Source organism: Marmota marmota, unplaced genomic scaffold, assembly GCF_001458135.2.
Source record: "Marmota marmota marmota unplaced genomic scaffold, marMar, whole genome shotgun sequence".
Classification (NCBI taxonomy): Eukaryota; Metazoa; Chordata; class Mammalia; order Rodentia; family Sciuridae; genus Marmota; species Marmota marmota.
In genome coordinates this window covers 5185001-5201514 of record NW_025999925.1, presented here as the reverse complement: position 1 = coordinate 5201514, position 16514 = coordinate 5185001, and the positions used below count along the sequence as shown (strand labels likewise).

At 40.8% G+C, this 16514-nt stretch overlaps 1 protein-coding gene across 3 annotated transcripts in view; it reads right to left on the bottom strand.

Annotated features, from left to right (window-relative positions):
• Positions 1 to 15278, bottom strand: part of Pde8b (phosphodiesterase 8B) — a 233653-nt gene extending 218375 nt beyond the window's left edge. For 2 of the 3 annotated variants that reach the window (XM_048800164.1, XM_048800165.1), the window contains exon 1: positions 15115 to 15276. In XM_048800164.1, coding sequence (XP_048656121.1) covers positions 15115 to 15150 — 36 coding nt within the window. In that variant the 5' untranslated portion in view covers positions 15151 to 15276. Of the gene's footprint in view, positions 1 to 15114 lie in introns of all 3 variants that reach the window. The other variant, XM_048800167.1, reaches the window with a different exon arrangement.
• Between the last annotated feature and the right edge of the window lie 1236 nt (positions 15279 to 16514).

Below are 16514 nucleotides of genomic sequence, written 5' to 3'. Positions count from 1 at the left end.
ATATTAAAAAAAAGAAGAGAGTCACTGAACTATTCACAGAGCTTACACAGAAGTCAAGAGCTATCTAAGTTCTGACCAGCCAAAGCGGAGAATCACTGTTAATTACTCAGATAATTCAGCAGAGAACCCGACTAGGTCTCACCTTAACAACAGGATTACAGAGAAAAACCCCAGATGTACTTTTTTAAAAAAAAAAAAAAAATTAAACTTGAAAATATCAAGCCAAGCCAAAATTAACTTAATTTTCTTTTTTAAATTTTATTTATTTATTTTTGTATGTGGTGCTGAGTTTGAACCCAGGGACTCACATGTGTTAGGCAAGCATTCTACTACTGAGCCAGAATGCCAGCCCTTAACTTAATTTTCTAGCCAAACTCCAAACATCATTAAAAGAAGATTACAAAACCTAACCACTGAACAATGTAAGATTCAAAATGTCTAGGGGCTGGAGTTGTAGCTAAGTGGTAGAGCTCTTGCCTAGCATGTGAGAGGCAATGGGTTTGGTTCTCAGCACCACATACAAATAAGTGAATAAAATAAAGGCCCATCAACATCTAAAAAAAATTTTTTAATATCTACTGTACAATCACTATTACTAGATATACCATAAAGCAGAGAAAGATGACCAATAATCAAAAGAGATCTGTAAACAGAAACAGAAGTATTGGATCTATCAGACAAGAACATTATAACAGCTATTATAATTATGTTCAAATATTGAAAGAAAACAACATTGTGAGAGGAGAAATAGAAGAAAAGGAACCAAATTGAATTTTTAGAAATGAAAAATACAAGTTCTGAAATAAAACTGTAACTGGATGAAACTAAAAGCAGATTAGACACTGTAGAAGAAAATATCAGTGAACTAGAAGACACACTAATTAAAACCACTCAAATAGAATCACAGAGAAAAGAAGAAAAAAGTTAACAACAAAAAGACAAATATTTAAGAAAAAGGGAATATTAACTACTGCAATTTGATCATGACACATTATATAAATATATTGAATTATTACAATGTATTCTATAAATATGTACAATTATTACATGTCAAATAAACAAAGTGGATATTAATAAATAGAAGACAGGGCTGGGGATATAGCTCAGATGGTAGAGTGCTTGCCTTGCATGCACAAGGCCCTGGGTTCAATTGGGTTCAATCCCCAGCACCAAAAATAATAAATAAATAAATAAACAAATAAATAAATAAGTAAAAAACAGGTAAACAATAGACAAACTCAATGAATACAAAAGCTGGCAGATGACCCAATTAAAGACTGAACAAAATATTTGAAACAAATATTTCACAATATATAAAATTAAAAATGGCCAGTAAACACAAGAAAAAATGTTTAGTATCAATTAGTCATCAGTGAAATGTAAATAAAACTGCAATGAACTATCACTATGTAGCCATAAATGGGGCTAAAAAGCAAAAGATTGATAATAACATCCTTAGTAAGGATGTAGAACATCTGGAATTCTCATATGTTGCCATGTAAATGGGTACAACCACTTCTGGAACACAGTCTTAAAACAGTTCCTTATCAAACATACAGTACACTTACATCGAACCATGAAATTTCACCTCCAGTCTTTTACCCAAGAACAATGAAAACATATGTCAAAAGGCTTCTCTATTGGTGTCCATAGCAGCTTTTTAATAGTAGCCCTAAACTGGAAACAAATGTTCATTGGCAGATGAATAAATAAATATATTGTGGTTACACTCATAAAATGAAACACTAAAAGAGTGACAAACTGCTGATCAACACAACAACAAACAAGAATCTCAACTCCTTCATACTACGTGAAAGAAGACGCAAAAAGCTATATGTATGATTTCATTGGCATTAAACTATAACAACTCTACAGGAATAGAAGAAAGGTCTGTGGCTACTAGTGGGGTCTGGTGGGGGTGTTGGAAATGGACTAGAAGAAACATGAGGGACTAGAGGAAACAGGTGGAAGGAGCTGGCCTCATCCAGCTTGAGGTGATTGCATGGGCACATCACAGGATGATGGTTTTGTCAAAACTCATCAAGCTGCACATTTAAAAGATATATATTTTATTTTACATATATTAGACCCCAGTAACATCTTTTTAAACTTACAGCATTTACTTCATGTTAGGGACTAAAGCATGTTTCACAAAATTCCTAGGTTGTAGCCATAACCTATACTTGGAAACAGGGCCTTCAATGAGGTAATCAGGTTAAATGAAGATAAAGATGGGTCAAATTGAATATAATCGGTGTCCTCATACAAAGAGGCACCAGAGAGCTCCCTCATGCACCAGGGAAGAGCCATGTGAAGATACAACAAGAAGGCAGCTATGTCCAAGTCAGGCAGATAGGACTCACCAGAAACTAACCCTGACAGCCTCTTGGTCTTCTAGACCATTTATTTAATGAAGAGGAAAGAATTTTCTGTTGTTTAGGCTACCCAGCATGTGGCATTCTGTTACGGCAATCTGAAAAAGCTAATACATCTAAGCTCCAAGAATAAGAAAATAATAGACTTACCATTCCTTGCTGATCATAGCCTTTCTGTGACTATTTGATCTTCAGTCAATTGACATTTTCCAAAGTATGTATTTAGAGCACAGAAATTATTTTAATTCTACAGGAGGCCTTGGCCAACAGATCAGACAGCTGATACCTGTGTTACAACCAAAGTGGTGCTGGGAGTACAACTTTTAGGCTTCTAGAAGCAATCACTGAATTCCAGATAGACCCATGGCGGCCAAGTCAAAAGGAGATCACAGGAGCACCTCTGTTATAACCCAACTGTGTGTCAGATCAGATCTTAGTAAAACAATTGCTTTCTCTTGCCTTCTGATTGAACCTCACTTGGCACTGTCCCATAAACTAGAGATGTGAGTTCCCCTTTTCTTCCCTCCCTCCCTCCCTCCCACTCTCTCTCTCTCTCCTCTTTCTGTCATCTCATTTATGAAAAAAAGTCTATAATCGATGATTTCATTGATTCTTATCTTTCCACTGGCTATGATTAATTTACTAAGAATAATGTTTTTCAGCCAAAAAACTTTGACACTTAGGGGCACTCAAAGTTTGGTTATAAGGGAAGACTTCCAGGGGGAGGGGATCCTTGATTTTATTTATTTATTTATTATTTATTTATTTATTTATTTATTTATTTATTTATGAATGACAGCAGAATGCATTATAATTCTTATTACACATATAGAGCACAATTTTTCATATCTCTGATTGTATACAGAGTATATTCACACCAATTCATGTCTTCATTCATGTACTTTGGATACTAATGTCCATCACATTCCACCACCATTAATTATCCCATGCCCCCTCCCTTCCCCTCCCACCCCTCTGCCCTATCTAGAGTTTGTCTATTCCTCCCATGCTTCCTCTCCCTATCCCACTATGAATCAGCCTCCTTATATCAAAGAAAACATTTGGCATTTGGTTTTGGGGGATTGGCTAACTTCACTTAGCACTATCTTCTCTAACTCCATCCATTTACCTGCAAATGCCATGATTTTATTCTTTTTTATTGATTTTATTATTTTTTAAATACACAATAACAGTGGAATGCATTACAATCCTTATTTCACATATAGAGCACAATTTTTTCATACCTCTGTATATAAAGTATGTTCACATCAATTTATGCCATTATACATGTACTTATTTTTTTGCATTACAATTCTTAATACACATATATACAGTTTTTCATATCTCTGTTGTATATAAGGTATGTTAACACCCAATTCAAGTCTTCATACATGTACTTTGTATAATGATGACCATCACATTCCACCATCCTTGCTAATCCCCTTCCCCCTCCCTTTCCCTCCCACCCCTCTTCCCTATCTAGAATTAATCTAATCCTCCCATGCTCTCCCTCCCTGAAAGAATAGGGAGGAAGATTTTATTCTCTTTTATTGCTGAGCAATATTCCATTGTGTATATATGCACATTTTTTAATCTATTCATCTATTGAAGGGCATCTAGGTTGGTTCCACAATTTAGCTATTGTGAATTGTGTTGCTATAAACAATGATGTGGCTGTGTCCCTGTAGTATGCTGTTTTTAAGTCCTTTGGGTATAGACCGAGGAGAGGGATAGCTGGGTCACATGGTGGTTCCATTCCCAGTTTTCCAAGAAATATCCATACTGCTTTCCATGTTGGCTGCACCAATTTATAGTCCCACCAGCAGTGTATGAGTGTACCTTTTCCCCCACATCCTCGCCAACACTTATTGTTGTTTGTATGCATAATAGCTGCCATTCTGACTGGAGTGAGATGAAATCTTAGAGTGATTTTGATTTGCATTTCTCTAATTGCTAGTGATAATGAACATTTTTTCATATGTTTGTTGATTGATTGTACATCATCTTCTGAGAAGTGTCTCTTCGGGTCCTTGCCAATTTATTGATTGGGTTATTTGTTTTTTTGGTGTCTAGCTTTTTGAGTTCTTTATATACCCTTGATTTTGACCATGGCATGTTGAGTTGTTGCAAAGCCTGGCCTTAGATCTCCCTAGAAGAGAACAGCAGACTGGTTCTTGTCAGCAAATAAGAACCAAGCCACACCATGGTCACTTTTCATATCAGTCCACATCATTTGAGATACCTCATGAAAAGAACTCACGAGGATATGGGCAAAGGACAGTATATAGGTAGCAAGCCTCCCCAACCCAGCTTAGGACCAATCTTATTCCATGCTAGTGCTAGAAGGGGACTTTCCATCCTAGATATATACAAGGGATCTGCCATCCTAGATCTTTCTCTTACCCCACATTTCATCTGCCAGCAAATCTTGTTAGTTCTACTTAGAAAATCAATTTAGAGGGGCTGGGGTTGTGCCTCAGTGGTAGAGTGCTTGCTTGCCTAGCATGTGTAGGGACAGGGTTCGATTCTTAGCACCACATATAAACAAATTAGATAAAGGTCCATTGACAACCAAAAAAATATTTTAAAAAAAGAAAATCAATTTAGAATCTTACTGTTTCCTACCATGTCCACTGCTTCCATCCCCGTCTAAACCATCAATCATCTAAGTTATGATGGCCTCCAAGCATAGCTCCCAGCCTCACCTTGCCCCCCTGTGGCTACTTTTCATAACTAACCTGAGTGAATCTCCTACAACTTTAGCCAGATCCCATGCCTTCTCGTCTGGCCCAGTCTTTACAGCAGGCCACAAGGCCCCAAGCAGTCTGGCTCCCTGTGACCTCTCCACTCTCCATTTCTACTACTTTTCCTCACTCCTGCTACCCTGGCCTCCTTCCTGTGCCTCAAACACAAGGATGGGCTCCATTCCGGCCTTTGCACCTGCTTCCTCCTACTTGGAATGCTTTTCCCCAAATATCCACATGGCTCACTCCCCAATTCCTTCAGGCCTCAGCTCAAATATTACCTTACCAAGGGAGGTCTTCTCTGACCACCCACAGAGCAGAGCCAACATTCCCCACCTCATCCTGGGCAGTTCTTATCAATCTTTCTCAGGTCATCTTTCTCCCTGTTACTTACTATAATTTTTTTCTCCCTCTTCCCCTCCTTTCCTTCTCAACTTTCTCTCCGCATTAAAAGATAAACCCAAAAGGGGAGGAATGTTGGTCCAAAATTGTTTCATTAGGAGTAGAAACAATTCGTCTTTTAACAGTGAGAAGTCAGGGTGAGGAATCAATGTCCCACACTGCCACTGTCCTCCTCTGGGCTCATAGCTACCATCACCCTCGTTGACAGTGGTGGTGGCAGTTAAGATTCCAGAAGTCTGAGCGAGTACCTCTAAAGGCAGAGAAAAGGGTTTAGGGGAGAACCAGGAGGGCCACCTACATGTGGGCCTATACAAGAGGCCATCTGTGTGAGGAAGGCAGAAACAGATGAGGCCTTCCGCCCCCTTTCTGGCTTTACCCTAGAGCTTCCTCACCAATATACTAACTGAACTGGTACAGAAGTGACAAGGTATTGATTCTCCAGTCCTCTGATCACTTATGCAGGATCTGGAGCAGAAACACCTTGTCCATGGACTTCCAATGTCCCAAACAACATGGTTCCCGTGGTTCCCTGTGTGCTTTGACGTAAAAGGGTGGAACCCACTTCTTCCCGACTCTTCCTCCAGAAAGCCTTCCTTTCTATTCCTTCCACTCTCTTTTCCAACTTCCACCTTCCTGTTGATTTTCCTTTTGTACAATCCTGGCAGCCATGGGGTCTTTTCTGCTGCTGTAGAGATCAGTGGGTAAGCGCTGGTCTTCCTGAGGAAATTATTCCTACAGCACGAGTAACAGCACACGGAGAACTCTGAGAGCATGCCATGTTACAAGACCCCAAATGCCCTTCCTTAAATGGAAAATCCTATTCAATAAAAGACAGATGGCAGAAATACTTCAGTGGCCACTGTCCCTCTCAAAGTGCTATTCTGGAGTAAAACTGAGTTTTTCCTCTTTAAGACATGAAAATGAATGCCACAAAATGGTGCTCTCTGAGCAGGAACAGTGGTCAATGGACTATATGACAAAGAGGCTCATGGTAAACCCGATATCCATATTATTTATCTCGGTCTTCTTAATGTCATTTCATCATCAGCCAAGAAAGGACCTAGAACTCCTCCTCAACTTTATAAAGCACTTTTAGGTTGCTAGGAGCTCTCTTGTATAGTTTTAGTGCAGCTCCCTGAACAAGTTAATTTTCCTCTTTTTATTCCATTATTGATACAACAAAGATGATCTTGAATTTTCTTTTATAAAATTCTAAATGGAAGTTCAAAACAGATGCTAAAAACTTAGAGAAATCATTTGTTTTCCTATTGTGTAATCAGTCATGACCTTCTAGCATGTGTTCGTGGTAAAGAACACATAGACTATAATACTTAATAAACTTAATACATTTATTAAGTCACTTAACTTCTCATTATATCCCAACCTGAGTAATGCTTTCCACTGATCTCCCTCAGAAGAAGTGATATTTACAATGGAAGACGTTTGCAGGCTATGTGAGTTAGACAGTTGCTTTGCATCCCTTTATACTTCTGTGTACCTGCAGAGTTAGCACCATGTGGACACTGCCAAGTTTTAGTTTTTGTGGTTCTTGGTTCTGGAGGCTCTGAAATCCAAGAGTATGGTGCAGGCACCTTCTCAGCTTCTGGTGAGGGAGTTCTTGCTGCATCATAACATAGCAGAGAGCATCACATGATGAGCCAGAGCAAGCATGCCCACTCAGATCTCTCTTCCTCTCTTTATAAAGGCATTAGCACATCACAGAAGACCAAAGGACAGAATAATTTCAGGGGAAAGGCCATTGCCCAGGGACCACTGTCTCTACTCCGCGCATTCAGCACAATGCTCTTTGGCTGCTCCAACCCTAACTCAAGCCCAGGTGTAGCTAGGGTCACTGCACAAGCAATAAAGCTTGATGGTGTCCTTGTGGTGCTGATTTTGCAGTCATGCAAAATGTAAGAGCTATGGAATCATGGCTTCCTCCACCTAGATTTCAGAGGTGCATTAAATAGCCATGGTGCCCCAGTAAAGACTTGCTTCATGGATAGAGCCACCAGAGAGTCCCTACCAGGGCAATGCTGAGTAGAACTGTGGGATCAGAGCAGCTGCCGAGAGTCCCCACCAGGGAAATACTTAATGAAGAGTCAGGGGTGGAACTGCCACCAAGACTCTGGAACTGTAAGAAATAAATCTCTTTATAATGACCCAGTTTGTGTTATTCAGTTATAACAACAGAAAACAGATGAAGACATAATGGAAATGTCCATCCTATAACTTGTTTGATTTCACAGGCTCATGTCTAGAGAATAATTTGCCTTAGGATTAATTGTGCTTTGAGTCTCACCCATTTCTGACTTAGATAAGACTCCGGACTTTAGACTTTTGAGTTGGTGTTGAAATTAGTTAAGACTCTGAGAGCTATTAGGATGGAATGAATGTTTTGTACATGTGAAAAGGACGTGGAATTTGGGGAGCTAAAGGCAAAATGTTATGGTCTAAATGTCATGGTCCCCCAAAACACATGTGTTTAAAACTTAATCCCTGATGCAAAACACGTGTGTTAAAAATTTAATTCCCTAATTCCTAGCACTTTTGGGGAGGCTCCACCCTAATGATTGGATTAAATGTGTTGTTAAAGGGCTTTATGTAGGGAGTTTTTCTCCTTCATTCTACCCTTCGGTCCCTTCCACCGTGTGAGGACACAGTGTTCCTTCCCTTTGGAGTTTGCAGCAATAAGGCTCCAACTTGGGAACAAAGAGCAGCCTTCACTGGAAAACCAAACCTGCCGGGAGCCTTGATCTTGAACTTTCCAACCTACAGAACTGAGAGAAAATACATTTCTATTGTTTATAAATTATTGAGTCTCGGCTATTTTGTGAAAGCAACACAAATACACTAAAACAAGAGGTGCTTCACTCCTAAGGAGGCACTCTGGGGTCATGCAAGTGACTATGCCACCAACGTAGAAGCTGGGGTCAGAGGACACCTGGTCAGGGAATGTATACACTGGTGTAGGGAGGAAAAAATAGACTGCTTAAGAGATAGGAGCTCTAGGTTCCAGACTTTGCCATCTCTGTGGGATTTCATTTCATCTAAGATAACACTGATGATATAAAACACCATCACTTTTTGTATTTCTATGAAAAAATGCTGCTCATTAATCAATGACATAATGGCCTGATGGTATTCCAACAGGATATAAAAATTGGTCCCACTAGTCTCACTGCTTTGAATTTTTTTCCCTCTATACCAAGGGATTAGGCAATTTCTTCTGCCGTCAGCTTAGTTACTTAACAAGTAATTGATAATCCTTTGCACACATCTCAGTAACAAAACATAAATCTAGCCTCACATACTTGGGGGGTACCTTTTCTTTCTTAAAAGCATCTGGCTTTTATTTTGCAAAACAGACAAAGCAAAACTGAAACTGCATCATTTCTCCAATGACAAATATTTGCTTCATCAATATCAAATTTATACCTTATACTCTGTTTCTTTGGCTCCTGTGTAAACAATAACTTTGTTTCAGTGCTAAATCGTAGTGTGGCCTTTCGAAATCATCTTAATCAGCAATGAAACTCAACTCATGTATTACCAACAAGGCACCCACCTCTATTGAAAATTTGAAAACATAAAAAGCTAAAACTGTGTACATATATTCACAGAAAATGACAAATCCATTGCAACACTGCTTGACTAATAGCAATTTATAAGATGCTGCTTGGCCAGCAGCAGTAGCCATAGATTCAGACTGGTAATCAATTCACCAGGCACAGTGGGCTTTATTCTATCATTGCCTTAACTTAGTTCTACAGCAGGAACCAGGTCAGAAAATATAGAATGCATGGTCTTCAGTCTCAGAGGAAGGCCCAGAAACCACCTACAGTGCAGAGTCTTGGCCCCACTCCACCCACAGCGGGATGCACACAGTTGCCAGGGATGAAGGGTGCAGTTCACCTGGACCAGAAGTCACTGTTCTGGTTTCCGACTGGACTGTACATTGCTCCAAACACGCAGGTACAAGGTCACATGACAATTCATGGCTTTCCCAGTCCCAGGTCAGCCCTAGGAATCAACAGTTACACAATAATCAAGACAAATAATCCACAGGTACAGAGCAATCCAACAACTTATGTTTGAACAAGGATAAGATGGTGTGAGAAGGTAAGTCTGAAGTTGTCTTCCTAAGCAGGCCAATGGGAGAAGGTTCTATGCCTAACTCTCCAATATTTTGGGGTATAAAACACATCCTGATCCCAGTTTCATTAAAATAAGAGAGGTAAAAGACACGTCTCAGAAAAACTACAATTTTGCTGTTACAAATCACTGTAACTGCTAACCCTAGTTGCCTCAGAGTAGGATAACAGTCATAAAGAGATATTTAAAGGGACAATCTCTTTCTTGTGTTCCTTTTTGGGTCTAAATTCTAACCTATAACTTTAATGTGTATAAGCTGTGTATTGAAATGATAATGCGGGGCTGGGGATATAGCTCAGCTGGTAGAGTGCTTGCCTAGCATGCACAAGGCCCTAGGTTCAATCCCCAGTACCACACACACACAAAAAAAAAGATAATGCAATTACTTTCATTCTAAGAAATATAGGCTTTTGGGGGAGTGCCATAGAAACACTGAGGAGCTCATTAGCAGGCCCTCTGGGCTCTCTGTGGTCCAGAGGCATGATCTGGGATACAGCACACTGGACTTAAAGGGTTCCACAAGCTTCCAAACTTGCAAATGATGGAAATCAACAATTTTTTTTGATCCCCTACTATATGCTAACCCCTTTATATGTATTATCTCATTTAATTAGCACAACAACAAGAAAGTATGAGTCCCCCCATTTTACAGATGAGAAAACATTTCTGATAAGTGCTGGAGCTGGGATTAATGCACAGGCAGTCTGCTTTGAGATTCATGCTATTTACCATGATGTTGGCTCTCTCTCACTTACAGTCTCCCTCCTCACAGTAGAGTCAGTGCCATCAATAAAAGGTTACTTGAGGCAAGTCATAGTAATGTTGGACTCAGTTATTAATACAAAGGGAATTTTGAAAACAACACTTTTTGTTAGGAAATGTGGGGCCAGGGTCTGTGGGAGACAGATGTGATGTAAAGAGGAAGATGATTCTATAGTGTGACTTCATGAGCTTAAGTAGCCTCCTCAAACAAAAACAGTGTGCGCATACCTTAGTATGTACTGGCTTACAGTGACAATGCCCTATATGTTGAATTCTATGTTGAATTCTATCCTCCAGTACCTCATTATGTGATTATATTTGGAGATAAGAGTTCATAAAGAGGGATTCATATTAAATGATATCATTAGTGTAGGCCTAAACCAATATAGCAAGTATCTTTATAAGCAAAGCGTAGGACAGACCACAGAGGGAAGACCATGTAGAGAGATAGGAAGATGACTATCTATGAGCCAAGAAGAGAATTCCTCAGAAGAAACCAATCCTGCTGATAACCTTGATATTGGGCTTCCAGCCTCCAGAACTATGAGGGAGTAAATTTGTATTATGTAAACCACCAGCCATTGATGCTTTGTGATGGCAGCTCTGACACTAATCCAGAGTACTACTGTATTTACCATTTCCTCTTCCTGGTCACACAGGAAAACAACATTTCCCTATCTTTTGTATCACAATGAGTTCTGACTAAAAGACTTAAATAAAAGAAACATGCTTTATTCCTGTGAAAAGGCATTTAAGAGCAGGTACTAATTCTCCACTCTGTCTCTCCCCTGCCAGGACACCACCAAGACTACAAGTTCTAAAGAGTGTAATTACAAGACAGACGAATTTGTATCAGCCTGGCTTCCTGAGTGACTGTGTGGAGCAGACACTCTGCTCTGGATAGAAAATGTAAGTGAGAAATAAGCCTTTTTATTTGAGCTATTAAAGTTTCAGTTTGACTCATAACTATGGTACAGTCACTTCTCTCACACAAAATCTACCTCATAAAAGCTAGGGCACCAGAAACAACCCTGAAGTTCCTATGATATTAGGTTGTTTGGGGAGGTAAAGAAAAAAAAATTCATCTATTCAGCCTCTAATTGAAAATATTTGAAGAGACTTTGACCATCAACAAGTCATCTCTAGTTTACAGATAATATACCTAAGACCACTTCAGATTAAAGGATTTACCAAAGTCCAAAAAAAAAAAAAAAAAAACAGGTCAGTGGATGAACTAGACTAAAAATTAGAAAAAAAAATATTTTCTTTGGAAAAACAAGTTGGAAGTATGTAGTAAAAACTATGTATGTAATAGTAACTCTGCTTTTTCACATAGCAATGCCATCCCTAGAAATTGACCTACCAGATATATCTGAACAGGTGTACAGAAATATACAAATTTGTAGAAGTATCCATATATAAATATATAAAGATTGACTATGCTAATAAAATACATGATTGTGAACATTTAGAAATAATCCAAATGCCCATTCACAGGGAATTGCTTAAGTAAATCATGGTTTATCCCTCTGCACTGAAGTTGATATAGTTAAAAAAAAAGAAAGAGGTCAGTCTCTTTGTTGACCAGAAAACACCTAAATCATATTGATAAAAACAAGGAAATATAAGTTGAAAAAGAAAAGGAAATTACCTCTCACAAAATAGTTTCCATTTAAATGCACTTAGGTGAATAAGGTATCTGACACCCAGTAGGCAATTTTTGTCCCCCTTATTCCCTCTTTCATACTGCTTAGATCTTTGAAAATAAACCCAGCTAGCTGGCCGAGCTCTGCCATCTACTAGCTATATGATCTCAATCAAGAAGCTTCAGTTCCCTCATCTGTAAAATTGAAAGAAACAGTCACAGCACTTCCTTCAGAAGGTGCTGATAGGATTACAAGAGACTGTGTACATAAAGTGCTTAGTACAATCCCTAGCACACAGCAAGTGCTTAACATTCAGCATGATGCTGAGATTCATCTCTGAAAACTTGAAGAAATAAGATTGCTTGTGGCTTGTGTTGTATTTACTTGTGTTCTTTTATTTTAAAAAAATTTTACCTAGTTTACAGAAAGCATCCTGCTTATTTTCTCTTCTAAAATTAAAAGTTGCATTTTTTTTTCTTAAGCAGTGCTTACCCCAAAATGTTCTGGCAATATAGGACATTCCAATATATAATGTAGCTTCTAAAGACAATTTCATGATTTCATTACCAAACTGATAAAATACTTTTCTGATAGTTAAAATTAACTGAGTCATTCCACAGTAAATAAATTTTTGTCAGATATAAACGAAGGGGCTTCCATAAGATATGCAACACACTGGGCCCTCTTCTAGTAAGTGGTCAATTGGGGGCTTCTCTACTCATGCCTTTAGGAGGGTGATTAGCGCTAGGGTCTTACAAATACATGGAACAGATCTCATCCTTCCAGGGTTATGCAACCAAACTCTAGCTCAACCAGGACTTTCTAAGTAGGCCCTTTCCAATGCATTCTAAGTATTAACTAAACAAGTCAGGCTTATTTTCACAAACTATAAGCCTGAAAAAAATAGGTATCTCTATAAACAGATTAGAATTAAAATTCAGATTGGAATTAAAATTCAGTTCATCCACAGTCCTAATCCAGTTCTCTTTAGAACTCAGTACAATCTATGGCAAGATCCAAAGAACTAGTGGATATAGTAAGCTAGCTATCTAAAGTTGGCAGATTCTTATCAGGTCCACTGGACCACAGAACTGAAGGCTCCCTTTCAGTCCTTTTGACAGCTGTGATCAAAAAACAGGGTGTGTATGAAGTATTACTCAGCATTAAAAGAGAATAAAAATTATGGCATTTGCAGGTAAATGGGTGGAGTTGGAGAATATCATGCTAAGTGAAGTAAGCCAATCCCAAAAATCAAGGCCAAAGGATCTCTCTGATAAGTTGATGCTGATCCATAATGGGGAGGGGGTGGGGTGGGGAAAATAGAGGACCTGTGACTGGGCAAAGGAGAGGGAGTAGAGGGAGCAGAGGAAAGGGGACATGGGGGCAGGAAAGATGGTGAAATGAGATGGACATCATTACCCTAGATACATGTATGACTGCACACATGGTGCAATGCTACTTCCTGTACAATCAGAGAAATGAAAAGTTGCACTGCAATTGTGTACAATGAATCAAAATGCACTCTGCTGTCATATATACCTAATTCGAATAAATAAATTTAAAAAAAAAAAACAGGGTGTGTGGCTTGCTGGTTTCACGTACAGCAAAGGCTAGAACCCAGCTCCTGCTTCCCATTCCCAGCAATTCCCACTCCTGGTGCATTATCATTCTTCCTTTTCTGCTTCTTGGAAAACCAAGCCTCTGCAAAGTTAAAATAGCTCATTCAAGGTCAGAAGGGCAGTCAGGCAAGAACTGGCAATGTGAAACCAGCGATTATAAATCCTAGAGGGCGGGTTTTTCTGGCCCTCACCTACCCCAGAAGCCTTGTGCAAATGTTTTTGTTGATTGTCTCCCAACACACAGTTCAAAGGAAGACTCTCTTCTAAGTTAGCACTGCACGTTTAAACTTCAGGTTCAAAAGTCCTTAACCATCAACAAGCTCGTCCCCCAGTCTCCTGACCTCGTGGCTGGGCGAAGACTGCTGGGACAGATATCCAACCCTCAACTACAGTGGTCTTAGGGTGCTATCAAATCGCAGTTCACCCATCAGTGGTGTTTTCCTGAGGCTAGCAACCCGGAGACGGTAAACTAGTGTCAAGATTATGCCAGAAGCAGAATCTTGAGGGTACAGGGACTTTGGAAAGACTGATGCAAGCCTCACCTCCCATAACACCAGAGTGACCGAAGTTACAAGATTCTGGTAACTAAATGCACTTCAGGTGACTCCCCTAGTAGAATGCCCTCAAGTTCACAGGCCAGAGCAGACGTTGGTCACAGACACTTTCCCGAGATCCCACACGAAAGAACTTTCTTTACATGCATGTTCCTTCTCTCCCAAGCCCCCTGCTTGCTTCCCCCTCCACACATCCCTTTCCACTGGCGTTGGGGCAGGAGGTGGCGCTTGGTCTATCCGCCCAGCAAACGCCTTCTGGGGAACTGAGTGTGAAGGCGGGAGTGGGTCCTCGGATCGTGGTGTTGGAAGCACCGCTCGGCGCCAGAGTAAGGGCACACTCCAGCATCCACATCCACACTCGGGCTAGGGCTACAGTGCTTCGCTCCCCGGAAAGGGAGGCAGCTATAAAGCCATTGGAAACACTTGCGCATAGCAGGGGCCGGGGCACCGGGACCGCGCAATGAGAGCTTGGGAAACGCGGGACGCAACAGGAGGCAGTGGAGCGGAGCCAATGCAGACGCAGCCGAGACAGCGAAGCTCGGGGATCACTGCAAGGCGCTGGGTAGATACGAACAGCAGCTGTTTGTGGGAGATTATTATTACTGGGAATTATAAATCAGATAGGTACACCAGAGCCTCCAAGTGCTTCCCGCCTGGGAAGGAAAAAGAGCCGGGCACCAGAATAAGCAGAAACTAGGGGCGCGGGGTGGAGCGCGCGGCAGCGAGGTGCTTGAAGGGAGGCTGGGGCTCCGCTCCGGGTTTGTGCATGCTCACCCTGAGCGTCTTAGCCGGGCTCCTCCTGGTCCCCAGGTACCCAGGTGTCAGGGTCTGCCCTGGACCCCATGCTGGGGGCTCACCTGGCGTGTGCTTGGCTGGTAGCGCTGCGGGTCCATGCCGGTGGCTAGCGGCTGCTGGAGTACGGCAGGTGCAGATCCCTGTGCAGCAGCCCTGCACTGAGGCGCACCCCGCACCCTGCACCCTGGGGCCTCAGTGCCCACGTGAAGGGTTTGGTCCTTGGTCCTCCGGAGGGACTCTGGCTGCGAGCCTGAGCCTCTACACGCCTTCACTCCCCAGAACCTCCCGAGGCCAGCGGGTGCCTGGGTCCTAGCGCCCCTCCCAGGATGTGGAGCCCCGACTTTGAGTCCACCAAGCGTCCGCCTAGTTGCTCTTCTCTGGGAACGCCTCCCTGTCCCCTCGAGGGAAGTCAATCTCAGTGGCACTGCTGAACCTGGCATCTTTCTTGTAACTTGGGATTGGGGTACCATGTATCCCCTTAAGTATGCCCAGGGTTCCTCACTCTCCTCTCATTTGGACCTCTACACCGAAGAAAACGTTGAAACAGGTTTACCTGCATCTCTTAGTTCAAATTCGTGTGCATTACTTCAAGGAGGTGAGAAATATTGGAGAGATATATAGATATAGATATAGATATAGATATATAGATATATACACATACATATGTATCTTATATATACATATATCATATATATACACATAAAATAGCAAATAAAGATCATTCTTCTTCAAAGTGAAAACCTGTATTGAAATAAATATGTAAAGAACGTACTATGGTATGTGTTAGGAAATGGCAATTATCCCTCAGACAATTTGCAAACATGAGTCACACATGATCAAGCCAAAGGTGCAGCTCTCCTCCCACCCCTGAGCTTTCCCCTCACCCCCCACCAATCTGTTTAGGGAGCTGGAGTCATTAGAGGTCTAAACAGAACTATGAATCTTTCCCATACTTTCAAAAAGTAACAAATTATCCTTAATTAAATGCCTCACTTATAAATAGACCTGGCATCTTGCTTCCAGTTTATCCCATGAGTGCCCATACCTGGCTCCTCTAGGGTGGAGGGATTTCTAACAAAGACCTAGAGAGAACTGACAAGGGCTTTTCCTTTCTCAGCTACCCACAGAGCTGAGTCAGTCCAGCCAAAACCAAGACAAACAATCTGTTCCCGCTGACTTTCTCATCCAGAGAAGCTGAAGAGATTTCTAATGGCAGAAAACAAGTCATTTTTAGAAATAAAACCTAGTTCATAAGGACATAGAGACAAAGAGGAAAAATTATTTTGGTGTCAGCCATTAATCTATAAAGTCCTACCATAACACGTGACAGCAGTATTAATATAGACTTTAAGGTCTTTTTCTAGAAACGCAAAGGTATTTTTCCACAAAATCATTCCTTCTTGTGTGAACAGATTCTAGGATGGCCCCCAACTGTCCTCACCCCCTGTGTTCATGCCCTGGG